Source organism: Staurois parvus, unplaced genomic scaffold, assembly GCF_062004578.1.
Source record: "Staurois parvus isolate SC_StPar_1 unplaced genomic scaffold, SC_StPar_1.0 ptg000414l, whole genome shotgun sequence".
NCBI classification, from domain to species: domain Eukaryota; kingdom Metazoa; phylum Chordata; class Amphibia; order Anura; family Ranidae; genus Staurois; species Staurois parvus.
The window spans coordinates 3,616,199-3,635,427 of NW_028318210.1; the positions used below are offsets into that span (position 1 = coordinate 3,616,199).

The 19,229-nt window shown below is 38.2% G+C and overlaps 1 protein-coding gene across 7 annotated transcripts in view; it reads right to left on the reverse strand.

Moving 5' to 3' along the window:
- The window catches only part of DPF3 (double PHD fingers 3), a 455,271-nt gene that overhangs the window by 23,472 nt on the left and 412,570 nt on the right, over nucleotides 1–19,229 (reverse strand). For 4 of the 7 annotated variants that reach the window (XR_016314150.1, XR_016314149.1, XM_089686864.1 and 1 more), the window contains one exon: nucleotides 5,667–17,469. Coding sequence is in view for 4 of the 7 variants with exons in the window: in XM_089686864.1 (XP_089542990.1) it covers nucleotides 17,453–17,469 (17 nt within the window). In the remaining 3 variants the exon portion in view is untranslated. Of the gene's footprint in view, nucleotides 1–446; nucleotides 560–5,666; nucleotides 17,470–19,229 lie in introns of those variants that run through there. The other 3 variants (XM_089686861.1, XM_089686859.1, XM_089686860.1) reach the window with 1 other exon arrangement.

The window sequence follows — 19,229 nt, forward strand, 5'->3', positions numbered from 1 at the left end:
ATATCAGATACTGTAGATAATGGTGTAATACAGAATTGCAAGGTGCAAAGAACTCTAAAACATAGGTGAATACTGATCAATGTCTCTGATGTCTATGAAAGTCACCCACAGTTACATTCCTAAAGGTGGACGAGGAACTTTTAAAGGGTAAGCATATTATTAAGTGATGGAGACCGTTACAACTGTCATTTAGTTATATTGAAAAATTAAGTAATTTTGTAAATGCATTTAGTGCACTGCATAACTAAACACAAGGAAAATGGGAAGTACAAAATATGATTGTGCATAAACCTACAAGCTGGCACACCACTAAATTCTCACTCGTATGATACCCAAAAAAACACAAAATGGATTGCATCCTCACCTTGTTAACTTAAATCTGTATGACCCTGATTTACCACCATTGTTTTTATTTAAAAAAATTAGTCAAGCACTTGGTATCTTACATCATTTTCCGATGTTCCACAAATGATGCAGGACTTGCACTCAATGCACTGCCATTGGTAGGTTTTTACGGCTTCAGTCATGTTTACAGTAAATTGTAGACAAGTTGGGTGACCTACAAAAGAAAAAAAAAATTAAACTGGGTCTAAGGTACAATTGTGTAGTGTAGTATTTGAATGCAATAATGGAAGAGACTAAATTGAGTGAAATGAGCAATAAACCTTTTGCTGCCAATCACATAGGAGTCTCACTCACACTTAGTGATGAATTGAATTTTTAAGCGCTCTTACGTTTTTGTAAGTTTCTTGAAGTATTGTGTAAAGCTCTAGATTTCAGAATATATGTATGCTGTATTTACCTTTGCCATCTTAGGTGCATAATTAGTAGTGAATGTGCGTTCTACCAAACATCCATTGGTAGTGAATCAATCACTGTCATTTTAAAACGTTTGCACTGGGAAGACTCACCTGCAGTGACTGTTTGGTGAATATAAAATTAACTGCTTTATAAATTTGCCCTTTAGAGTGTTTCTGATGCTAACCATGTAATTTGAAACCTTTGCATATTAGATTTATTTAGCCTCACACTTTGTCATTTACTAGAGCTTTGAGGATAAACAATGGAAGTAAGATATCCAGTAGCAACTTTGTTCTCTTTATATAAAAACAAAGCTTCTTAAAACAGACAGAGACTGGGCAGAAGGACGGCATAGTATAAGACACCCATGCACCAGCATGCATCTCCATCTCAGGTTTAAAAATATGGTGAACATCAAGATAAGTTCTATCAACAAAGAATAAACCTGCCTTTCTCCTGCAAAAGAAATAAACACTACCAGAATTGTGTCCACCTCTCACAATTCCTTTATCTATACATGGTCATTTTTTTTATCTGAAATCTATCAATGTGTGTGTGTGTTTTTTTTGCAGCCCTTGCTTCCCACTGGTCCAATAGTAACCCCAGTCATTCCATACAGCAAAAGTTCTGAGTTTGCAGAAGCACTTGTCACCATTTTTCTAGGTATAACCCTTCTTTGCTGGAAACATGTTCTTTTGGGCCAAGTAGAAGAGTTGGTAATTAATGTCAGACAAAGGTATTCTGTGGCAGTACTTTTTTGTTGGTGACTGAAATGATCATTGAACAGTAGAGGTAGTTTTTTTAAATGTAACTTTACACATAACAACTTGATAAAAAATAATGTTCTTTAGCAAGGAACTTACATCCACATTAATAATTATGCTACCAAAATTAGTGTGTACTGTAAATTGCCTTCAGCATTGTTCCCATTTCTCCTTGCTGGAGACTGCCATTTTACTGAAGCCCAGAGCCCCTGAACAGCAGTAAATCTTTAGGCAGATCGACCTCTACATTTTTAGCACAGTGCTGAAACATAGAGAGCAACTGAGCATGTGCAGAGCAGGATGAGACTGTGTGTTACTGGATTTTAAACAGTATAGGCGCTTATTTTTAATGTTTAACATAGCTATATCTACAAAAGGGTCCAGCCTGAAGTGATCTAGCAGGACTTAAAGAGGAACTCCACCCAAATGGGAAATTTCCACTTGTTGGCACCCTCCCCCCCCCCCCCGTTCTGCCTCCACTGCCAAATTTGGAAAAAAAAAAATTTTTTTTGGGGGGTGGGGGGGGGTGGGGCAGTACCAGGTACCTGGTTTTGACAGGTACCCACACCCACTTCCGGGTGAGTTCGACGCAGCAATCTCTGGACCCTCTTCCTTCCCCCCCTGCAGCCTTCTGGGACAGATCACAGGTCTCAGAAGACTGCGGGACCAATCACATAGTGCAGTGCCACTTTCACATGTGTAGTAGAAAACCCTTAGTTTCTCTTAGTTAAGATGTTAGCGCCTGCATCCAAATCCGATTAAAGGAAATCTGCTTGAGTGAGGACAACGCCGAACACCTGGATATGTGTCCTTGTATTGAAAGTCAACAGCTACAGTATTTGAAGCAGCTGACTTTAAATTTTTTTTTGAGACCGGATTTCCGCTTTACATTTCTGACTAAAGTTCCACTCCGTTATTTCTCTGATATGAAAATAATTGTGATCATGGCTAGGTTATTTATTTGTTATTTTTTTGTATAATAACAAATATGTTATACTTACCTGCTCTGTGTAGTGGTTTTGCAAAGAGCAGTCTGGATCCTCCTCCTCTTGGGTCCCCTGCCGGCGCTCCTGGCTCCTTCTTTCTGTTGGATGCCCCCATAGCAAGCAGCTTGCTATGGGGGCACCCAAACAGGTGTGTTCTCGAGCTGCTGCTCTCTGTGTCTATTCACAAATGGGGCCATGGCTTGCCCCCCCCCCTCTTCATTGGCTGACTGGTTGTGATTGACAGCAGCAGGAGCCAATTGCTACCACTTGCTGTTTCTGCCAATGAGGAGGCAGAGACCCGGGACAGCCGAGGTTGTCGTGCACATCGCTGGATCGCAATGGGGCTCAGGTAAGTATTAGGGGGGGGGACAGGTGTCACTGCTGCTCACAGAAGGTTATTTACCTTCATGCATAGAATGCATGAAGGTAAAAAAACCTTTAGTCTTTACATCCACTTTAAATGACTAAGACCCATACAATCTAAACAGAATAAAATAAAACCCTAAAATGTTATAACAATATAAAACTATCATTCAAATTTTTTGTTATGTTCTGAACTGAAAATGGAGGTATCGTTATTTGTACAGTAATAGAAACGCTACAGTAGAAGATGAGGATATGACTTGTTCAGAATGTTAAATGTATTGCCTTATTCCAGTACAGTATAAATAACTAGAAAATCTTAAATTTCTGGGGAAATTGTGTGAAGTGTTCTTGCCTCCACCAGTAGTCTACAACTGGAGTGGGTGGAGTAGCTTTTGTCACTCTGCTGCCTACGCACACACCTGGGTTCCAATGGCAACTCACTCTACAGTAAGGGCAGAGGAGCGGTTAAAAACAAACTGCTTCAAATTGCTCACTTCACTGACATCTTCAAATGGTCGTAGTTTTAAAAACTATAAATCCTACAGCGAAGAGCTTTATATTGTGAGAATCACAAGACCCAGACCTACATTGTGATGCATAGTATGTCTCCGAAATATTAAAAATGAAGGCACAGTCGCAGTTTAGAAATTGCCCTTCAAATTTGAGGTGGCTAGAGTGCAGTTTCAATGAATGTCAATGGGCGGCGTGAGTTGCAAACAAATGGTCATTTTGTGAAAACTATCATTACTATGGCTTAGCCGTGGGCATTTTCAGTGGCAGCAGGGATAGCTGAATGTTTTGATATAAGATTTGTGTAGGTAGGCTTGAAAATGAGGGAGTGGTGGCAGTTTAGAAATCTTGTCCTGATTTTTCATCTCACATTCTAGCTTTTGTCAGCTCCCACTCTAGTTTTGAACATTGCGCCATTCATTCCTATGGGACCAATTTCACCACAAAAATGGCAATATTTCATGAACCATTCGGCGAAACGTTCCACAAAGGAATAGCACACCAATCGGGAACAATCCGCATGTTTCGGTATATTATTGTCTATGTAGTGTAAAAACTGTGGGAGTCGTTAGGGTGGTAAATTTGGCTATAATAAGAATATATATGGGAGATAACAGTAAGTGGTCTTGCCATGCAAGAACACTTAATGATGTAGATCACATATTTATAAAATGTGTTTAAAGTGGAGCTCCAATCATTTTGTAAAAATTAGAAGTCAGCAACTACAAAAACTTTAACTGCAGACTTTTGATAAACAGACACTTATCTGTCCCTGGATCTACCGATGCGCTCACCCGGTGCTGGCATTTTAGCTGTGGGCACCCGGCTGTGACAGCTTGCAGCCTCACAGCTGGATGCCCACTACACATGCGCCAGTCATGCTGTGCACTATGATTAGTCCTGCAGTCTTCTGAAACCTGTGCTGCGTCCCAGAAGACTGCAGGGTGGGAGGGGGAAATGAGCACTTCTATGGGAGCAGGTACCTGTCAAAATCAGGTACCCACACCCCTCCCTCCTAAAAAGAATGCCAAATGTGAAAGGGGGGAGGGGGAATGCCTTAAAACGAAACTTCCTCTTTTGGTTGGAGTTCCACTTACTCTTGAAAAAGATTTCTGCATTCTTTTAGAAGAATGTTTTTATTCAGCATGTGTACCCTTAGCTATAATTTAAGGTAATGATTTTACTTCTGGCAACAGTGTTTTAATTCAGTAAAGTGTTTGATCCAGGTTTAGCTGGTTGCATGGCATTGTTCAGTGATTGCAGAACTTAAAAAAAAAAAAAATAACGTGCTTTGGTTAAATGCTGCCACAATAAATCAGTCATAAAATGGGGTTGCTATTGCTGACCTCTTTTGCATACGTTAGTTACTTGGCTGCCATTTTGACCCTCTGGTTTCAGCCATTAAAATCACTGACTTTTTTTTTTTTACTTTGAGTTTCCATATATCTGTATTTTTTCTAGGTCAGTGACTCAAAGTACTGAAACCAGAAGGTCTTCCTTGCAGCCAGCCAACCAGCCTTTTATAGATCAGGTCAGCAGTGGCAGCAGCTGTATTTACAATTGTGTGAGAAGATCACTCTGAACAAAGTACTTGCAATCTTTTTTTTTTTTTCTATCATTGGGGTCATCTCTGTTAGAATTCAGTTAAAATGTAGCTCAGAATCGATTGCCATTTTCTATTCTTTAAAGCTGACTTCACCCAAAGCTGATATATGATATTGGAGGGATGTTGGTAGCTGAATAAAACTTAGTAGCGTCGTTTACTGTAGGTCTAGGGAAAAGAAACTTTCAGTTTGATTTCTTGGCCCTACTGACATCCACTGCAAAGTCACACTCCTCGAATAAAAAAAAAAATCTCTGATACAAAATTTAGCCCCTTGAGTTATCAAGTTAACATTCTACAGGTCAATATTTCAATGGCAAATTACAATTATGTCCCTTTAGCATTAGCCATTGCAAGCTAGGGTACCTGGGAACAGAGGTGTCACCCAAAAAAAAAAAACATTCATAAAGATAGAAATAGCTAGTCAGTTGTTGGTCTCTTTGTCACCCAGTCAAAATTATTATTTCCATACAAAATTCGTTCAGTATAGATATACTTTAAAAGGTGTCTTTTGGATAGTAATACCTTTAAAATGTAACTTTTGACCTGCTTATGCTGAAGCAAATAATTCTGAGTTGAAACAGTGCAAAAGGACAATTATTTACATAAAGCAAAATAACACTCATTCTGAGACCATTGTTATTTCCAAACTAAAGACATTTTAATTCATTTGCTTGTAAGCATATGAAATACAACTGTAGTTACATAATTACTTTGGCTAGAGATTGGTCCAGTAAATTTAAACCATCTCACAATGACTCGTCTCTGCAAACTACACAGTAAGATGTATATGAAGCAAAGCACAAGGAGCAATGGGGATATACACACAAAGCAGAATTTAAAGGTAAGGATTTCTTAGAAAACACATACTGAGCAAAGTGATATAAATTTTAAAGAAACAATTTGACGGGGTTAAAGATACAGTACTATGTCAATGAAATGTCTGTATGTGCACTAATCTCAGTGCTGACAATAGATTACTATAGACATCTAGCAGTGTTATAATCAAGGAAAGAGACCTCTCTTAGACAGCGGACTTTGCCTTTTGGTTTTTGTTTATAGACCTGCACATCAGTGTATTCATGTTGTATAAAGTTTTGCAGCCCTAAGGCCTTGTTCACACTTGCTCAAAATACTGATGCTTAGCAAACACACCTATAGAGTTAATGTGAGTTGTTTAGTCGAGTTTGAATCATATTTAACGAGCATTAAATGTGAGTTAAAAACGTTCCCCAAATGCCTTATGTGCTTTTGACAAGAATTTGACGAGTTAAAAATGCACCCCAAATGACTAGGTTTTTTTCTTGGCTGCTGTGAACAAGGCCTAACTCCATACAAATGTGCCACAAACACACCATAAACTCACAGCAAACACATGCCACTGAGTTTATGCTGCATTACCATGGTCTTGAGTGGAAGGAGTTGAGATACTTCAACTCTTTACAAACTCTATATGAAGCACAGCAATGCGACACGACCCAAACATGTTTTGATAATGTGAGCAGCATTGTTTGCTGTCCATAATAATAATTACAGACTGCTTCACTAGGAGTTTGAGAATTAAAAAGGTGCCTCAAACTCTTTCTTTTAATGCCAGTGTGAACAGGGCCTAAAATCAGTCACACAGTTCACCGTTTTATCTTCCAAATACTGATGAAAGGTGCAGAAGGAAGGCCAAACTACACTGTGTATGATTATATTTTGGTGCTTGCGTCAGCTTCTCAGTTTAGTAAATGCTAAACTACAGTTTTCAAAACATTACCCAACATGCCTGAAGAGCATGGACCTTTGAAAATATGACATAAACATAACTATGAAGATAAACTTAGACCTTTAGAATGGAGATTACCCTCCACATAACAAAACACATCAACCCGCTGAAGCATTATAAAACAGATATAATGGCATTAACAGTGTTGTCGACATTCATAAAAAAAACCTGCCTCCTATTGTACAACAAATGTTGCTACATAGCAATGTAAATGTCACATGGTGGGGACTATAACAGAAGCTCAAGCCTTAGTGCATCTCAGGATGCTGAGCCTGATAAAATCACAGACTCAGCATTACTGAGCACCCTATCTGGTCATTGCTCCTGTCACACAGAACCTCTTCAGTGACTGGTTGGCTGTTTTTTTTCAGGTCTACCCTGTGCAAATAAGCTGTTGGATTGGACAATCCTCAATTTTGTTGAGAAACTAGTTCCTCATAATGATCTCCTCCCCTTAGATTGTCAGTGAGTGCAGCCCGATGGATAATAGTAAACTAGTTACTCATCAGATCCGCTTTCCTTGTGTTTGACAGGGAAAGGTAGTAGGAGGATTTCATAGCCCCTAACATGCTGTCCAGTGGGTATGGATTCTGCTCACTGTTGTCAAACACAATGAAGTCCAATCTGATGGGAGCTAGTTTCTCAGCATCGCCCATCAGGCACTGCCCTCTGTCATTCTAAGGGGGGACAACACTTTGAAGTAGTATGTTCATAGTGGCACAGTGTTTCTACTTTGAACACACTGAGCTAGCCAACTCAGGAAATCGGTCTCTGTACAGAGACATAGACTTGGTTTTATTGAACTCCATTTTCTGAGGGTGATAATTCTACCACCTGAATCTGTTGTACGTGTCAGAACTATTAACACAACTATAGCATGCCTTTTTAGGTGACTATACCACCACAGTGTGTTGCAGCTGCTTTATTGAATCTCTATTATTGTGTTTCCATGTATTTATTCTCCCTTTTTGATGATGGGTCACTTGATTATTGCTGAGGCATAGCTCATTTTATTCCTAGGTCTACCTAAGGGGAATTGCATTTCAGTAGCTAGACCTTTCTTGATTGCTTATTCAGGATTGTCTCCATTTGCAGAAAGCCGATGACCAGTGTCTATGAATTCAAACAAAGTCCGCTTATGCTATCACCTCTGTAGTGCATGATTCATATCATCCCTTCTATACACTAGTTTTGGTTTCTGGGTAATCACTGTTTCATGACTAATGATTACTTAGCTGCTTTTCAAAGAGCAAGCTTCTTGCATTTTTTTTCTTTGCGTTTTTTGTAATAGATCTCTATTGGTATAATTGGTACAATAACTAAGGTGCATCTCCTGCTACTGCTTTGAAGAACATAGATTATATAATCTTAAGAAAAACTAGCACCATATGTTTAACAATTGCTTTACAGCTGTTTGTGGATTTTCAGTGGTATGCTTCTATGCCATCCTTTCAACTGCTGCCATGTAGATTTTACATAAAGGCTAAGTTCACCTTTTATAATATCTTACATTGCAGTATGCAGTACCTGACCCTCCTGGACAGCAAGTGAGGGTTTTTCTCCCCTTACCCAGTGTCCCAATTTAAAAACCGCAGCTGTGTGGAGCTCCTCCCACACAGCCGCTTCATTTATTCACAGGAATCTGTGAATGAACTACAAGTCCCATCAGCCACCACAGCAGATGGCTTGTAGTTCTCAAGGAACTGCAAGGGTGCTGGTGAGCGCTCTCGTAGATCATTGACACTGCCTGCAGCTTTCAAACAGAAATCCCATAGAGGAAGAGGTAGAAAGCTGTAGGCAGTGCCAGCAGATCATAGATGCAATGCTCCGCAGGTTCCTGAGAAAAAAAATAAAGCACTTTTTTTTTTCCTGCATAAATATGTGCATTTATTTTTATTTTTTAAAGTGAACTTAAGCATTGATTTCTTCACTGGAATGAGTGAGGGCAGCATCATAGTTCCTCAGTTTTTAATCTGTTAGGACACAGTCTGCAACAAAGAAGCTGAGAGAATGGAGTGGTATCTTTCTTCATTGTATCCTGACGTCTCCTCAGCAGCCACCTTAGCAACCAGCAAGTCGGGTTGTGTTTGTGGAATTAAACAGAATAACCTCAATACAAAATTTCTAGCACCAAATTTTAGAATCCATTGCACTAAATACCTAATTCAGTAATTGTAAGAAAGGATGAAATGGACTCCCAGCAACCAATCTGATTTCAACTAAATTTTAATGTAATTTAAGCAAATTTTTATTCAGCTGTTATGAATTACTGCACTTTGCACATTTGCTATCCGGCTTTCTGTAGATGTAATATATAATATATGGTTATTAATGAGGAATCTGCCATAAAATGTTAGCTACAGCCTTCTTAGGAATATATGGGTTAATTTTAGTAGCCTAGATTGATTTTTGTTTATAACACATTACTTTTAATTTGAAGCTGTTACATAGGAGATTTTCAGTAGCACATTTGAACAGTCTATCAACCATAAACACACAACGCCATAATTTTATTGCATAGCAAACACTATTGCCCATAGCATATAATGTCTTCTTCTAAATGGCAGTGCACACAAGGACAATTGCTCTACAATCGCTCATCTACAATGATCTTTAGCAATTTCTCAATATAACCATACCCAGTGGGGTTAATCTCATGACACAAATCTCCTATTAATCGTTAAATGATCTCCTGCAGTAGCATGAACAAGTAATTTAATCTCTAGGAAATTTCTTTAGTTGCGAAGATTTAAAAATTGCCAACATAGCCTGCCTCATTCTTCTGCTGTTGGTTAGGATGGGTGCTATTGGCAATACATCAACTTCTTGTTTTGTTTTGATTTTACTGTGTGGGTTTTGGGGCCTATTTATAACAGTCCATTTGGGCCTGTTCGCGCCTTTTACTTTGGTTGTATTGATTTTCCAATCTTTTATAGTACTGTTTTTGTGGGGGTTTTTTCAGGACTGAAAGTTGCATGAAGTTGAAGTAAGTAGGGAACAAGGTGCATAAGAAAAAGAGAAACAAGTTATGTACCAGAATGTGTTCACCACAGAACAGACTCCATAGATAAAATGGAATAAAAAGAAAATTCATAGAAATAGCATTTTCAAAGGTTTGTTCGAAATAACGGCAGTGGTTTTCTTCCCATTTTTCAATGTTAGTGGATCAAATATTCACACATTTGCCTGTTAGAATAAACTCACATTGTCAGAGCTTATGCAGTATTTAAAAAAACAACAACTTGTTCTTCATATCCCAAATGTACATGATTTTCCACTACAAACACAGTTTGGTTGTATATAATGTACATAGCAGTGTATAAGACCTAGAACTGATTTTTGTCTTAGGTATCCAATTTATTTTTTACAACAGCTCTGTGTAGCGACACAGTAAGTGTAGGAAGACTGGCACACTATTTGCAATCAATTAAGTATGGATTGATGCCCTGCTTGTTCTCTGCCGACTAAAAGCAAATGTAAATATATTATTTTATGCCATGGGGCCTCTGCAAGCCACATAGATTAAGAAAAAGACAATTGTTTGAGAGTTTGGCATGTTACAGGATTCTTGGATCATTGTGGAAATATTACTGTATAAACACTGGATTTGTTTTTAATATTGTTTCAAACCCATATGAATAAAAGATGTTTAAATGGGGTTGCATTGCGAAAATGTATATCAATTTTTTTTGTGGTTTAAAACATCTCAGGGCCAATACCTTAAACATATATACTTATATTTCAGTGTCCAGTCTTTAGCAGTGAATGCGTATGGGGCCCTACATTGTGGAATAAGTAAAAACATTGGGTCTTACATATATGTGGAACATATGACTTTAGAAGTGTTTCAAATAATCGTATTCCATCTGTAAATCTACCAATAGCAACAATTCTAACTTGTATGTCTTTTATTCAGTAGCCCAATATGTTTTGAGAAAATGGGTCAGGTTTGTTAGTATGAATTACACATGAATAGGTAGCTTTCCTGCAATGTTTTTCAAGAGATACCTTGGATTCAGATGTCATTACATATCCTAATTTATGCAGATATGGTATGTCTCTGAACATTAATTTTTCTACTGTAGCAAAGCAAATTTCAGAATCAGAAAAAACAATTACTATTGGGCACAATTAGGCTACATTCACACCTGTGTTTTGGCCAGACAGCTTGTACATGTAAGAACTCCAGCTGACGATCTAGGCGATCAGCTGCGGGTAGAAGTCCCATTGAAATCAATGTGAGGCTGCTGGCTTCCATAGCTAATTGCAGCCGCTAGAGTGTGATCGCTAGGAAACAATCACCTGCAATTGATTGGCCCTGGGGACTCCTATGGTTTGAAGTTCCTGCATAACTTATTGGCTTTGCTCTTTTTACAGCATAGCAAAATAGAAGTGCTTCTGCTACTTTACCATCTACCCGCAAGTGACTACCTGGGAGAGTTTTAGACGCTACTTTCATTCCTATGAGGTCTCCGGGTTATTAAAAATATAAGAAGCCGTTTACTAGTCTGTATCTTCTCCCCAATTAAAATAATACATGGAAGTGTATGGTAGCTAGCCCTTTAAAATGTGTGGAATCTGTTAGCAACATGGTGCCATATCTTGAGCACACAAGAAATTTGAGTTATCTGGTAATGAAGAATGACTCTTGTTACACAAAGCAGTAATGATAGTAGTGATATTTACAGTTGTATCCAGGGAATATAGTAGAAATGGATATTTTGAATGTATGCAGCAAGAAACTGCAGCTTTGTCCACAAAGGGATCGAAGAGTAATGGACTTACTGATAGCAATGTCAGGGCTGAGCTTTATGGAGAACGTTGCCGGAATATGAATGAAGAGCATGTAATAGGTGCCCAGGAGTTCAATCATGTTTTCTTTTTCCAGTTTTTTAGAAAGAGTTAAAGTTGGCTGCTTCATGAATGGGATCTTTCACTTTAAATGGTGAGCAAAAACTTTGTTGTATACATGACTAGCAGTGGAAATAAAAAGCCCATAAGACTTATACCGATGTAAAGGCAGGCTAAGGGCATCACACAAGTGTCTGAAGAAAGAAAGATTCTTGTTGCTCATAAGATTTAGACTCTCTGTTTAATTCTTCATAATGCACTGAAACATGAAAAGGTTATTCTGATTGCTTTAATGCAGCCAAGTATAGGCAATTTGCTTTAAACCTGCATAATCATCATCACTAATTGTATGCTGCTAGCAAACAGACCACTGTATTCGGTATATTTTTACCAGAACCGATAGAGAATGTGAGAGACCAAATATACCATGGTAAAAACTAACCACATACATGTTAGTTTGTGGTATTAAATAATGTTTGTAACAAAAAATGTTACAGCATTATTGGGAAAAGAATGAAATTCTTACCTTACCCAGACCTGAATGTTATCTTTATATTTGAGATTTTTAGCCCATATGAAGTGGATATTATTTTTTCTTTTTAAAATATCTATTTGTGAAAAATGCAGGGAGGGTCAGATATAGCTGTTCAGCATATTTCCCTTCATGCAAACAGCAGCAGCTTTACAAATCATCTGTGCTAGACTATCAAATACATTTTAGGGGGGAAATAGTGTTGGTTATTATAATTAATATTGTGATTTCAAACCCTTAAAGCAGAACTAAATCAATTGATTTAACGGGTTCCAAAAATTGTTACGTTCAAGGCATGCCATGAATAACTGTCACAGTGCTTGTGTTCTCAACTGAACTATCAAGTCATCCAATGGCTGGTGTCATAACAGATTACATGTGCAACACCATGGCAACTGCAGATCAGACAGAGGCTAAAATGGCAGCTTCCTTGGCTATAAAAGGATTGTTTAGTTCTGCTTTAAGTTTTTAGCATACGTTGGTATCATATCAGGTATTCATACTGCGTATTGTCTATGGAAATGATCTTATAATATTAACTTCTACTGTAGTTAGTGCAGTCAAGTTTATTGCTTTAAAAGCAAATCGACCTATTATTTGATCATCTCCATAGTAGAAATAAGTATATACACCTATAAATTTCCATGTTCCAGACAGTATTTCAAGCAGTGAGATCAGTATATGTATTGCAGCCTTAAACAAACCAATTGGCTGTGGTGAATGTGTATAGCTTAATATTAAAGGTTATATTTGTTATTACCTTTTATTAGAAAGGGTTTTACTTGTGGGTCCCAAAACACGTTCTGTGCACCTTTTTTAGATCCTGATTTCACTTTGTTACTAAGGGCTCAATTTCCCTGAAAGAAAGGGTAGGCATCAACCTGTGCATTGAAAGCATCCTTATGTCTCACTGAGACCCTCTCATTTTCCTGGGGGGTTTGCGGTTTTGCTTTGGGGGAGGAGGGATAGGGCTTATGTGAGAAGTCAAATAATTGAGTACTTGGTACCAAACTGAAACTAAGAACAGAGGGAAGCACAGAAGCATTTTTGCCGAACATGACTGTCATTCAAAATCTAGTCACTCAGAAGTTTTTCTTTTCTTGCATGTATGCATGGATATCCAGAGTGTAAGTGTTCTGGAATTACCCAAGTAGGGTTTTTGCACAGGCACCTCCCCATGGTTGCAGTAGTATTTAGATTTCTAATATGTCTGTTCAGTAATTTTTTACAAGATTAGTCATTGGGAGCTGCATGACTAATTGTCCAAAATTGCCAGGATTTAGTAACATACATCATGTAACACTTTGTAATATTTAGAAACACTACAGTTAGTATTTCTTGTGATATTGCATAGTGTAGAGTATAGGCCATATCACAACTGATCCAGAGCCTGAGGTTGACTAAGGCAGGCCATACATTATGCATTTTTTTTCCTTCAGCCTGTGGTTGAAGGAAAGAAAATTGTTTGATTCCCCAGCAACACAATAGAACACAACCACGCTATTGTGTTCTGCCAGCGAGGAGCGCAGGGAGCCTTCCCACTGGCGGAATACATTAATCACTGTGGGTGAGCTGCCTGGTGGAATTTTGATCCGTCTATGGTCGGCTTAAGTTGTTTCCCAGATGGTCAGTAGTTGCATAGACTGTACAGCTTCAGTGCAAAATTGGTGTGATCCTGTCAGAGAGCTAACAGCAATGGTCACACATGGTGCCAGTCCTTAATAACTATTTGTTTGATGGGCAGATCTCCTGTTTTTGGCAGGCCTTGCATAACTGTGGGCACTATCAAGTTTTCTCTACCATTAGTAAATGATGAGGCCTTCTTGAGGCTATCTATGATGGTGTTAAAGTCCTGCGGCTTAAGCATTTTTTTATTTTTGGATTGATTAGGGAAGGTTAGAACGTCTGCCTTTCTGTCTTGTTCATTGAGGGAACCAGAATTCAAAGACATTCAGGTTATACTGTTGCCTACAGGAAGATTTAGATTCTGACATACAAAATGGTGACCTACCTGTTATAACCATTGACACTCCTAGCATGCCTCAGATTTTTGTTAATGTCCTAGGAGTATCTTCTATACCAAAGACTGATTTACCAATCTGTGTCATGGTCGCTGGCTTCAACAGCATGACTGTTAAAGCCTTGGTCTTTAGGGCCACTCTGAGAAGGTGATTCCTACAATACAGTACCAAAACCTAGGAATTCCACTTCCTTGAAGGTTCACCATTGCACATGGAAGAGTTGCTTCCCTTGGTGTGAGGAAAGAATCTTCCATACCAGAAAATTTGCTGTGGGGTGTATCCAGAAATTTTTACAGTTTGATCTGGACCAGCAGTAGGCCCTGAGTACTTTCATAGGCCAATTGTGATTTTGTTCCAGAGACCTCTCATTCTTTGATTATAACCTTTTTTACAGGGTATTTCTCACATAGCTTACCCTTTATGTTCACTCATTTCTGCATGGAATATGAATTTGGTTCTTTCGGCTCTTCAAATCCACCTTTTTCAACCTATAGGGGATATTACCCTTTAAATTCTTACAAGGTTCTATGTTGTTGTCACCTCTGGGAGGTGTATGTCTGGACTGTGGCGGTCCTGTCTTGTAAAGAAGTTTTTTTGGTCTTGCATAGAGACAAGGTAGTGTAGAGACCTAGAGCCTTTTCCCTCCTAAGATGGTTTCAGCTTTTAGCCTCAAACAGGGAATTGTACATCTGGGGTTTATTTACTAAAGCTGGAGAATGCAAAATCAGACTCACGTCTGCATAGCAACTAGTCAACTTCCAGGTTTTATTGCCAAAGCTTACCTGAACAAGCTGAGGTTAGAAGCGGTTTGGTTTCTGTGCAGAAGGGAGCCTGATTTTGCACTTTTCCAGCTTTAGTAAATAAATCCCACTGTGTCTTTGTCCAGCACCAGTACATCAGAAAGAGATTTACCTTCACTGTCTGGATGTGGTTTGTGCTACACAAGTTTACCTTGTAGCCACTGCTTGCATTAGGAAAACTCTCTCTTCCATCCCAGATGGTCCCAGCAAAAGGAATCCAGATTTCTCAGTGGCTGAAACAGATTATGGTCTTAAGAATTGGCTTTCACCCTTTTCTATCAAGGCACACACTCTACTTGATGGGAGTTGTAGTGAGAGCTTTTTCGGCTTTTCAGCAATAGGCAACGGTTTTCCAGGTTTGTAAGGCTTGCACCTGGTTTTTTGTTCTGTATCCCTCTTTTTAGCGGGCTCGTTGTTAGTTTTTTGTTTGCCACATTGCCCACTCCATGGACTGCTTTTGGATGCTCCAAATATCTCTGAATCCTGTGCCCCTCAAAGAGTAAAAAAGAAAATTAGATTTTTGCACTCACTGTCAAATCCTTTTCTTGGAGTATGAGAGACTCAGGTCCCACATACTGTGTTTATGGTTTTGCTCTTGGCATTTCATTGTTACAAAGTGAGGCATAGTTGGAGTGTTAAGAGTCATACCACGTTGGCCACTGTTTTTATTTATTTTTTGGCAGTGTCTAAATTCTCCTGTATTGCGTCAGTGTAAAATGCCTCTGAATTCTGTGTCACTCAATGAATGCTAAGTATGGAGACAAAAATTCAGTTGGTAAATGCATTAAAACATGCTTTAAAAAAGCATGTAATGTTTATATGCAAATATTTTTTTAGGTTTTTTTTTCTACCTAACAATTTTAATTGTCAAGTGGTGTCTAGCTTTAGCTACAATGAATAATGTATTGAAGCTGCAACATCTCTATGTGCTAAGGTGCAAAAGGGTCAATTCACAAAGATTCATTGGTTATTTTCCTTTAAAATAGCACTAGCTTCTGATTGGAAATAATGTAGGGTGTCTTATGAGGGGAGCACACATTTTAAGCCATTTGAGGTGGACAATAAATAAGAACTAATGAGTAAAGGCTGTCAGTAGTATAATGTTAATTTTCTGAGGAAACTGAGAGTTAAAAATAACCAATGCAATTAAAAAAAACTGACCACAAAAACTGGTATAATAATTTAGTTAATCTCAACATAAGGTATCATTACCCCAGTATGTCATGTTTGCAGAGTTAAATCACCTGTGCAAAAAAATTTGAAAAGCACCAATTGTTGAAGGTACTTAAGGGAACCCTTGACAGAAAAACACATGTTATCACTCCCAGTCTTTCTAAACAAAATTCTAGTTACTTGGCTGTCGTAATGATTGAGACTTTTTTCAGGTGCATGAGCCAAAGTATTGAAAACAGCCAGCAACCACTAGCATTTTCAAGAGGTAAACAATGGCAGCCTATGTACAGTATTATTATTAATACAGTTATCAGTTTTTTGGGTTTGTAATATGCATTGTTTCTTTTTAAAACACCAAATCCAAGATTTCTTAAATGTTAAAGACAGTTTATCAGTATAAAATTTCATACAGATTATCGAGCAGTGTTCTGAGGTCTTTCCTCAAGTGGGAAGCTTAGAAAATCTTGCATGCGCTAGGATAACTAGCAGTGTTTTAAGTATGTATACATGCATGCCTATTCAGGTTCCAGGTACAGTGCAGTTGAGTGATCTCAATTTTACTGCCTCTTATTATTTCCAAGTATTTTTGATGAACTGACTAACATTATGTAATTGGCATGAAGCATTCTGGCACACCCTCTTTCATAAGATTTACACATAAAGATGTGTTAGTAGGATTTCAGAAGTAAAACAGCTCACAGCAGTTTATATTACAACAGTGTACTTTGCTTCACTATGGGTCAGCAGTGTCTCGCAGACTAACCAACAAGAGACTTAAGTCCACTACAAAATTAGAAAAATACTATAACAAAAAAATCTTAAGATGAAATTTCTTGCTCTTCAGGTAAACAGAACAGAAAATGTTTATTAAAAATAAATAGTCCTCATTTGCATAAGTGCTTTCACTCACTTCAGCATGATCTTCCATGTCCAGAGAAAACAATACCAGAACAAAAATACTCCACAACTCTTGCACTGGGTCATCTTTTTTGTTTTTCTTAGTTTAAATAGTGAAATAAATTAGGTGTCTTTTTTTCCTAGAGTTTCATTCTTTTCTTTACCATAGGCTTACATGAAAATGTGGTAAACAGCACCTAAGCTAAAAAAAAAAAAAAAAAATCTATATTAAAAAAACTGCAACCCCAAAATCTTCAGCAGAAGCCACTTTCTCATATTGCACAAGCAAGGCATTGGGCTCAGGGACTGGATGTCGGCAGATAGAATAGTTTTTATTGCCATCAGCGCCGACAAAATTGTGTGGAAGTAGACGATCATCATAGGGCATGGTGAGCTGTGGGGGGAAAAAAAAAAAGCATACACAATTATTGCATGCAGAATAAAAAAAACACAACATAGCCCACATAATGTGATTGTGAGTTGAACAAGGGGCAAACAAGTTCATCAGAAAATCTACAAACATTAAATTATAACAGTGGCCAGGCTGTGGGCATTCAAATTCATATTCTTGACAAGCAGTAAATAAGCTTTAGAACCAATGCTCACTGACCTTTGCAGCCGCAGGCACTGTGGAGCAATGTATCCTCAACATTTACATCTGAAGAATTGGAATGATGGAGGTTGGGTCTAAGCAGTCTGCCCTCTTCCTGTGAAATCTGCTTTATGATTTTATAAAGTTGCAATCACACCTTTGCATTTTTACTGATGTGTTTTCCATGCTCTTTAACCACTTGCCCTCCGGAGATTTTACCCTCCTTTCTGACCAGGCCATTTTTTGTGATACGGCACTGCATTACTTTAACTGGCAATTGCTCGGTCTGCAACTCTGTACATAAATGAAATGTATTTTCTTTTTTCTCCACAAATAGAGCTTTCTTTCAGTGGTATTTGATCACCTGTGCATTTTTTATTTTTTGCACTATAAACAAAAAAAAAAGGCCAGCAATTTTGAAAAAAAAAAAACCCCAATATTTTTTACTTTTTTGCTATAAGACATATCCAGTAAAAAAATTAAAAAAAATCAAATTTCTTCATAAATTTAGGCCAAAATGTATTCTGCTACATGTCTTTGCTAAAAAAAAAATCGCAATGCATGAAAATTAATTGGTTTACGTGAAAGTTATAGTGTCTACAAATAATGGTATATATACTGGAATTTTTTAAAAAAAATGTTATACTAGCAATGGCGGTGATCAGCGACTTATAACGGGACTACAGTGGGCATTCTGAAACTGGGTGGAAACTGACTAACTGCCACTGACACTAATACAGTGATCAGTGCTAATAAAAAGCACTGACACTGTACTAATGACACTGAGCAGGAAGGGGTTAACATTTGGGGCAATCAAAGAGTTTAGAGTGTGCTGTTTTACATGATGTGCTGTGTTTGTTTTAATAGGGAGACATGCTGCTGTGTAATTCACATTTCAAATACACAGCAGCATGTCCTTGCTGGCAGGAGAGAGACCTGTGTTGTTTACACACAGGTCTCTCCCCTATGAGTTCCACATGGCAATAGCCGCAAATGGCGGCACATGCCCCCTCCCCGGAAATGCAAATCATGTATATATACGTCATTTTGCGCAGACCTGTCACCTTGTAGCAGTAGTTCTACTATAAAGCGGTGGGAAAGCGCTTAGTGTGTAATGTACAGTGCGCTGCAATGCATGTCAAAACACATAACAACCCACACAGACAGCTGTTTGGATACATTTAATTGAATTCAGCAAAAAAACTCAGCAGTCATAAAACAAAATCAATGGAGTAAATAGGTCCTTAACCATGTGAGTACTAGTTTATATGCCCCATTATTACCAAGCAGTTTTTCCATTTTCAGTGCGGTGATCGTTGGCTGAAAAATTACTCATGCAGCACTATACCAAAATTAACAAACAGAAGATTTTCTTTAGTTAAATGCATTTTATACAGATAAAATAAAAATCATCTGCATGCAGCTCTCCCTCCAGCAGCCCCCCCACCTATACGAGCCTGAGCCCCATCTCAAACCAGCAATGTGCACGAGAGCAGCTGCTTTCTCCCTCCTCGTTGACTCAGAAACAGCAGTGGGAGCCATTGGCTGCTACTGCTGCTGTC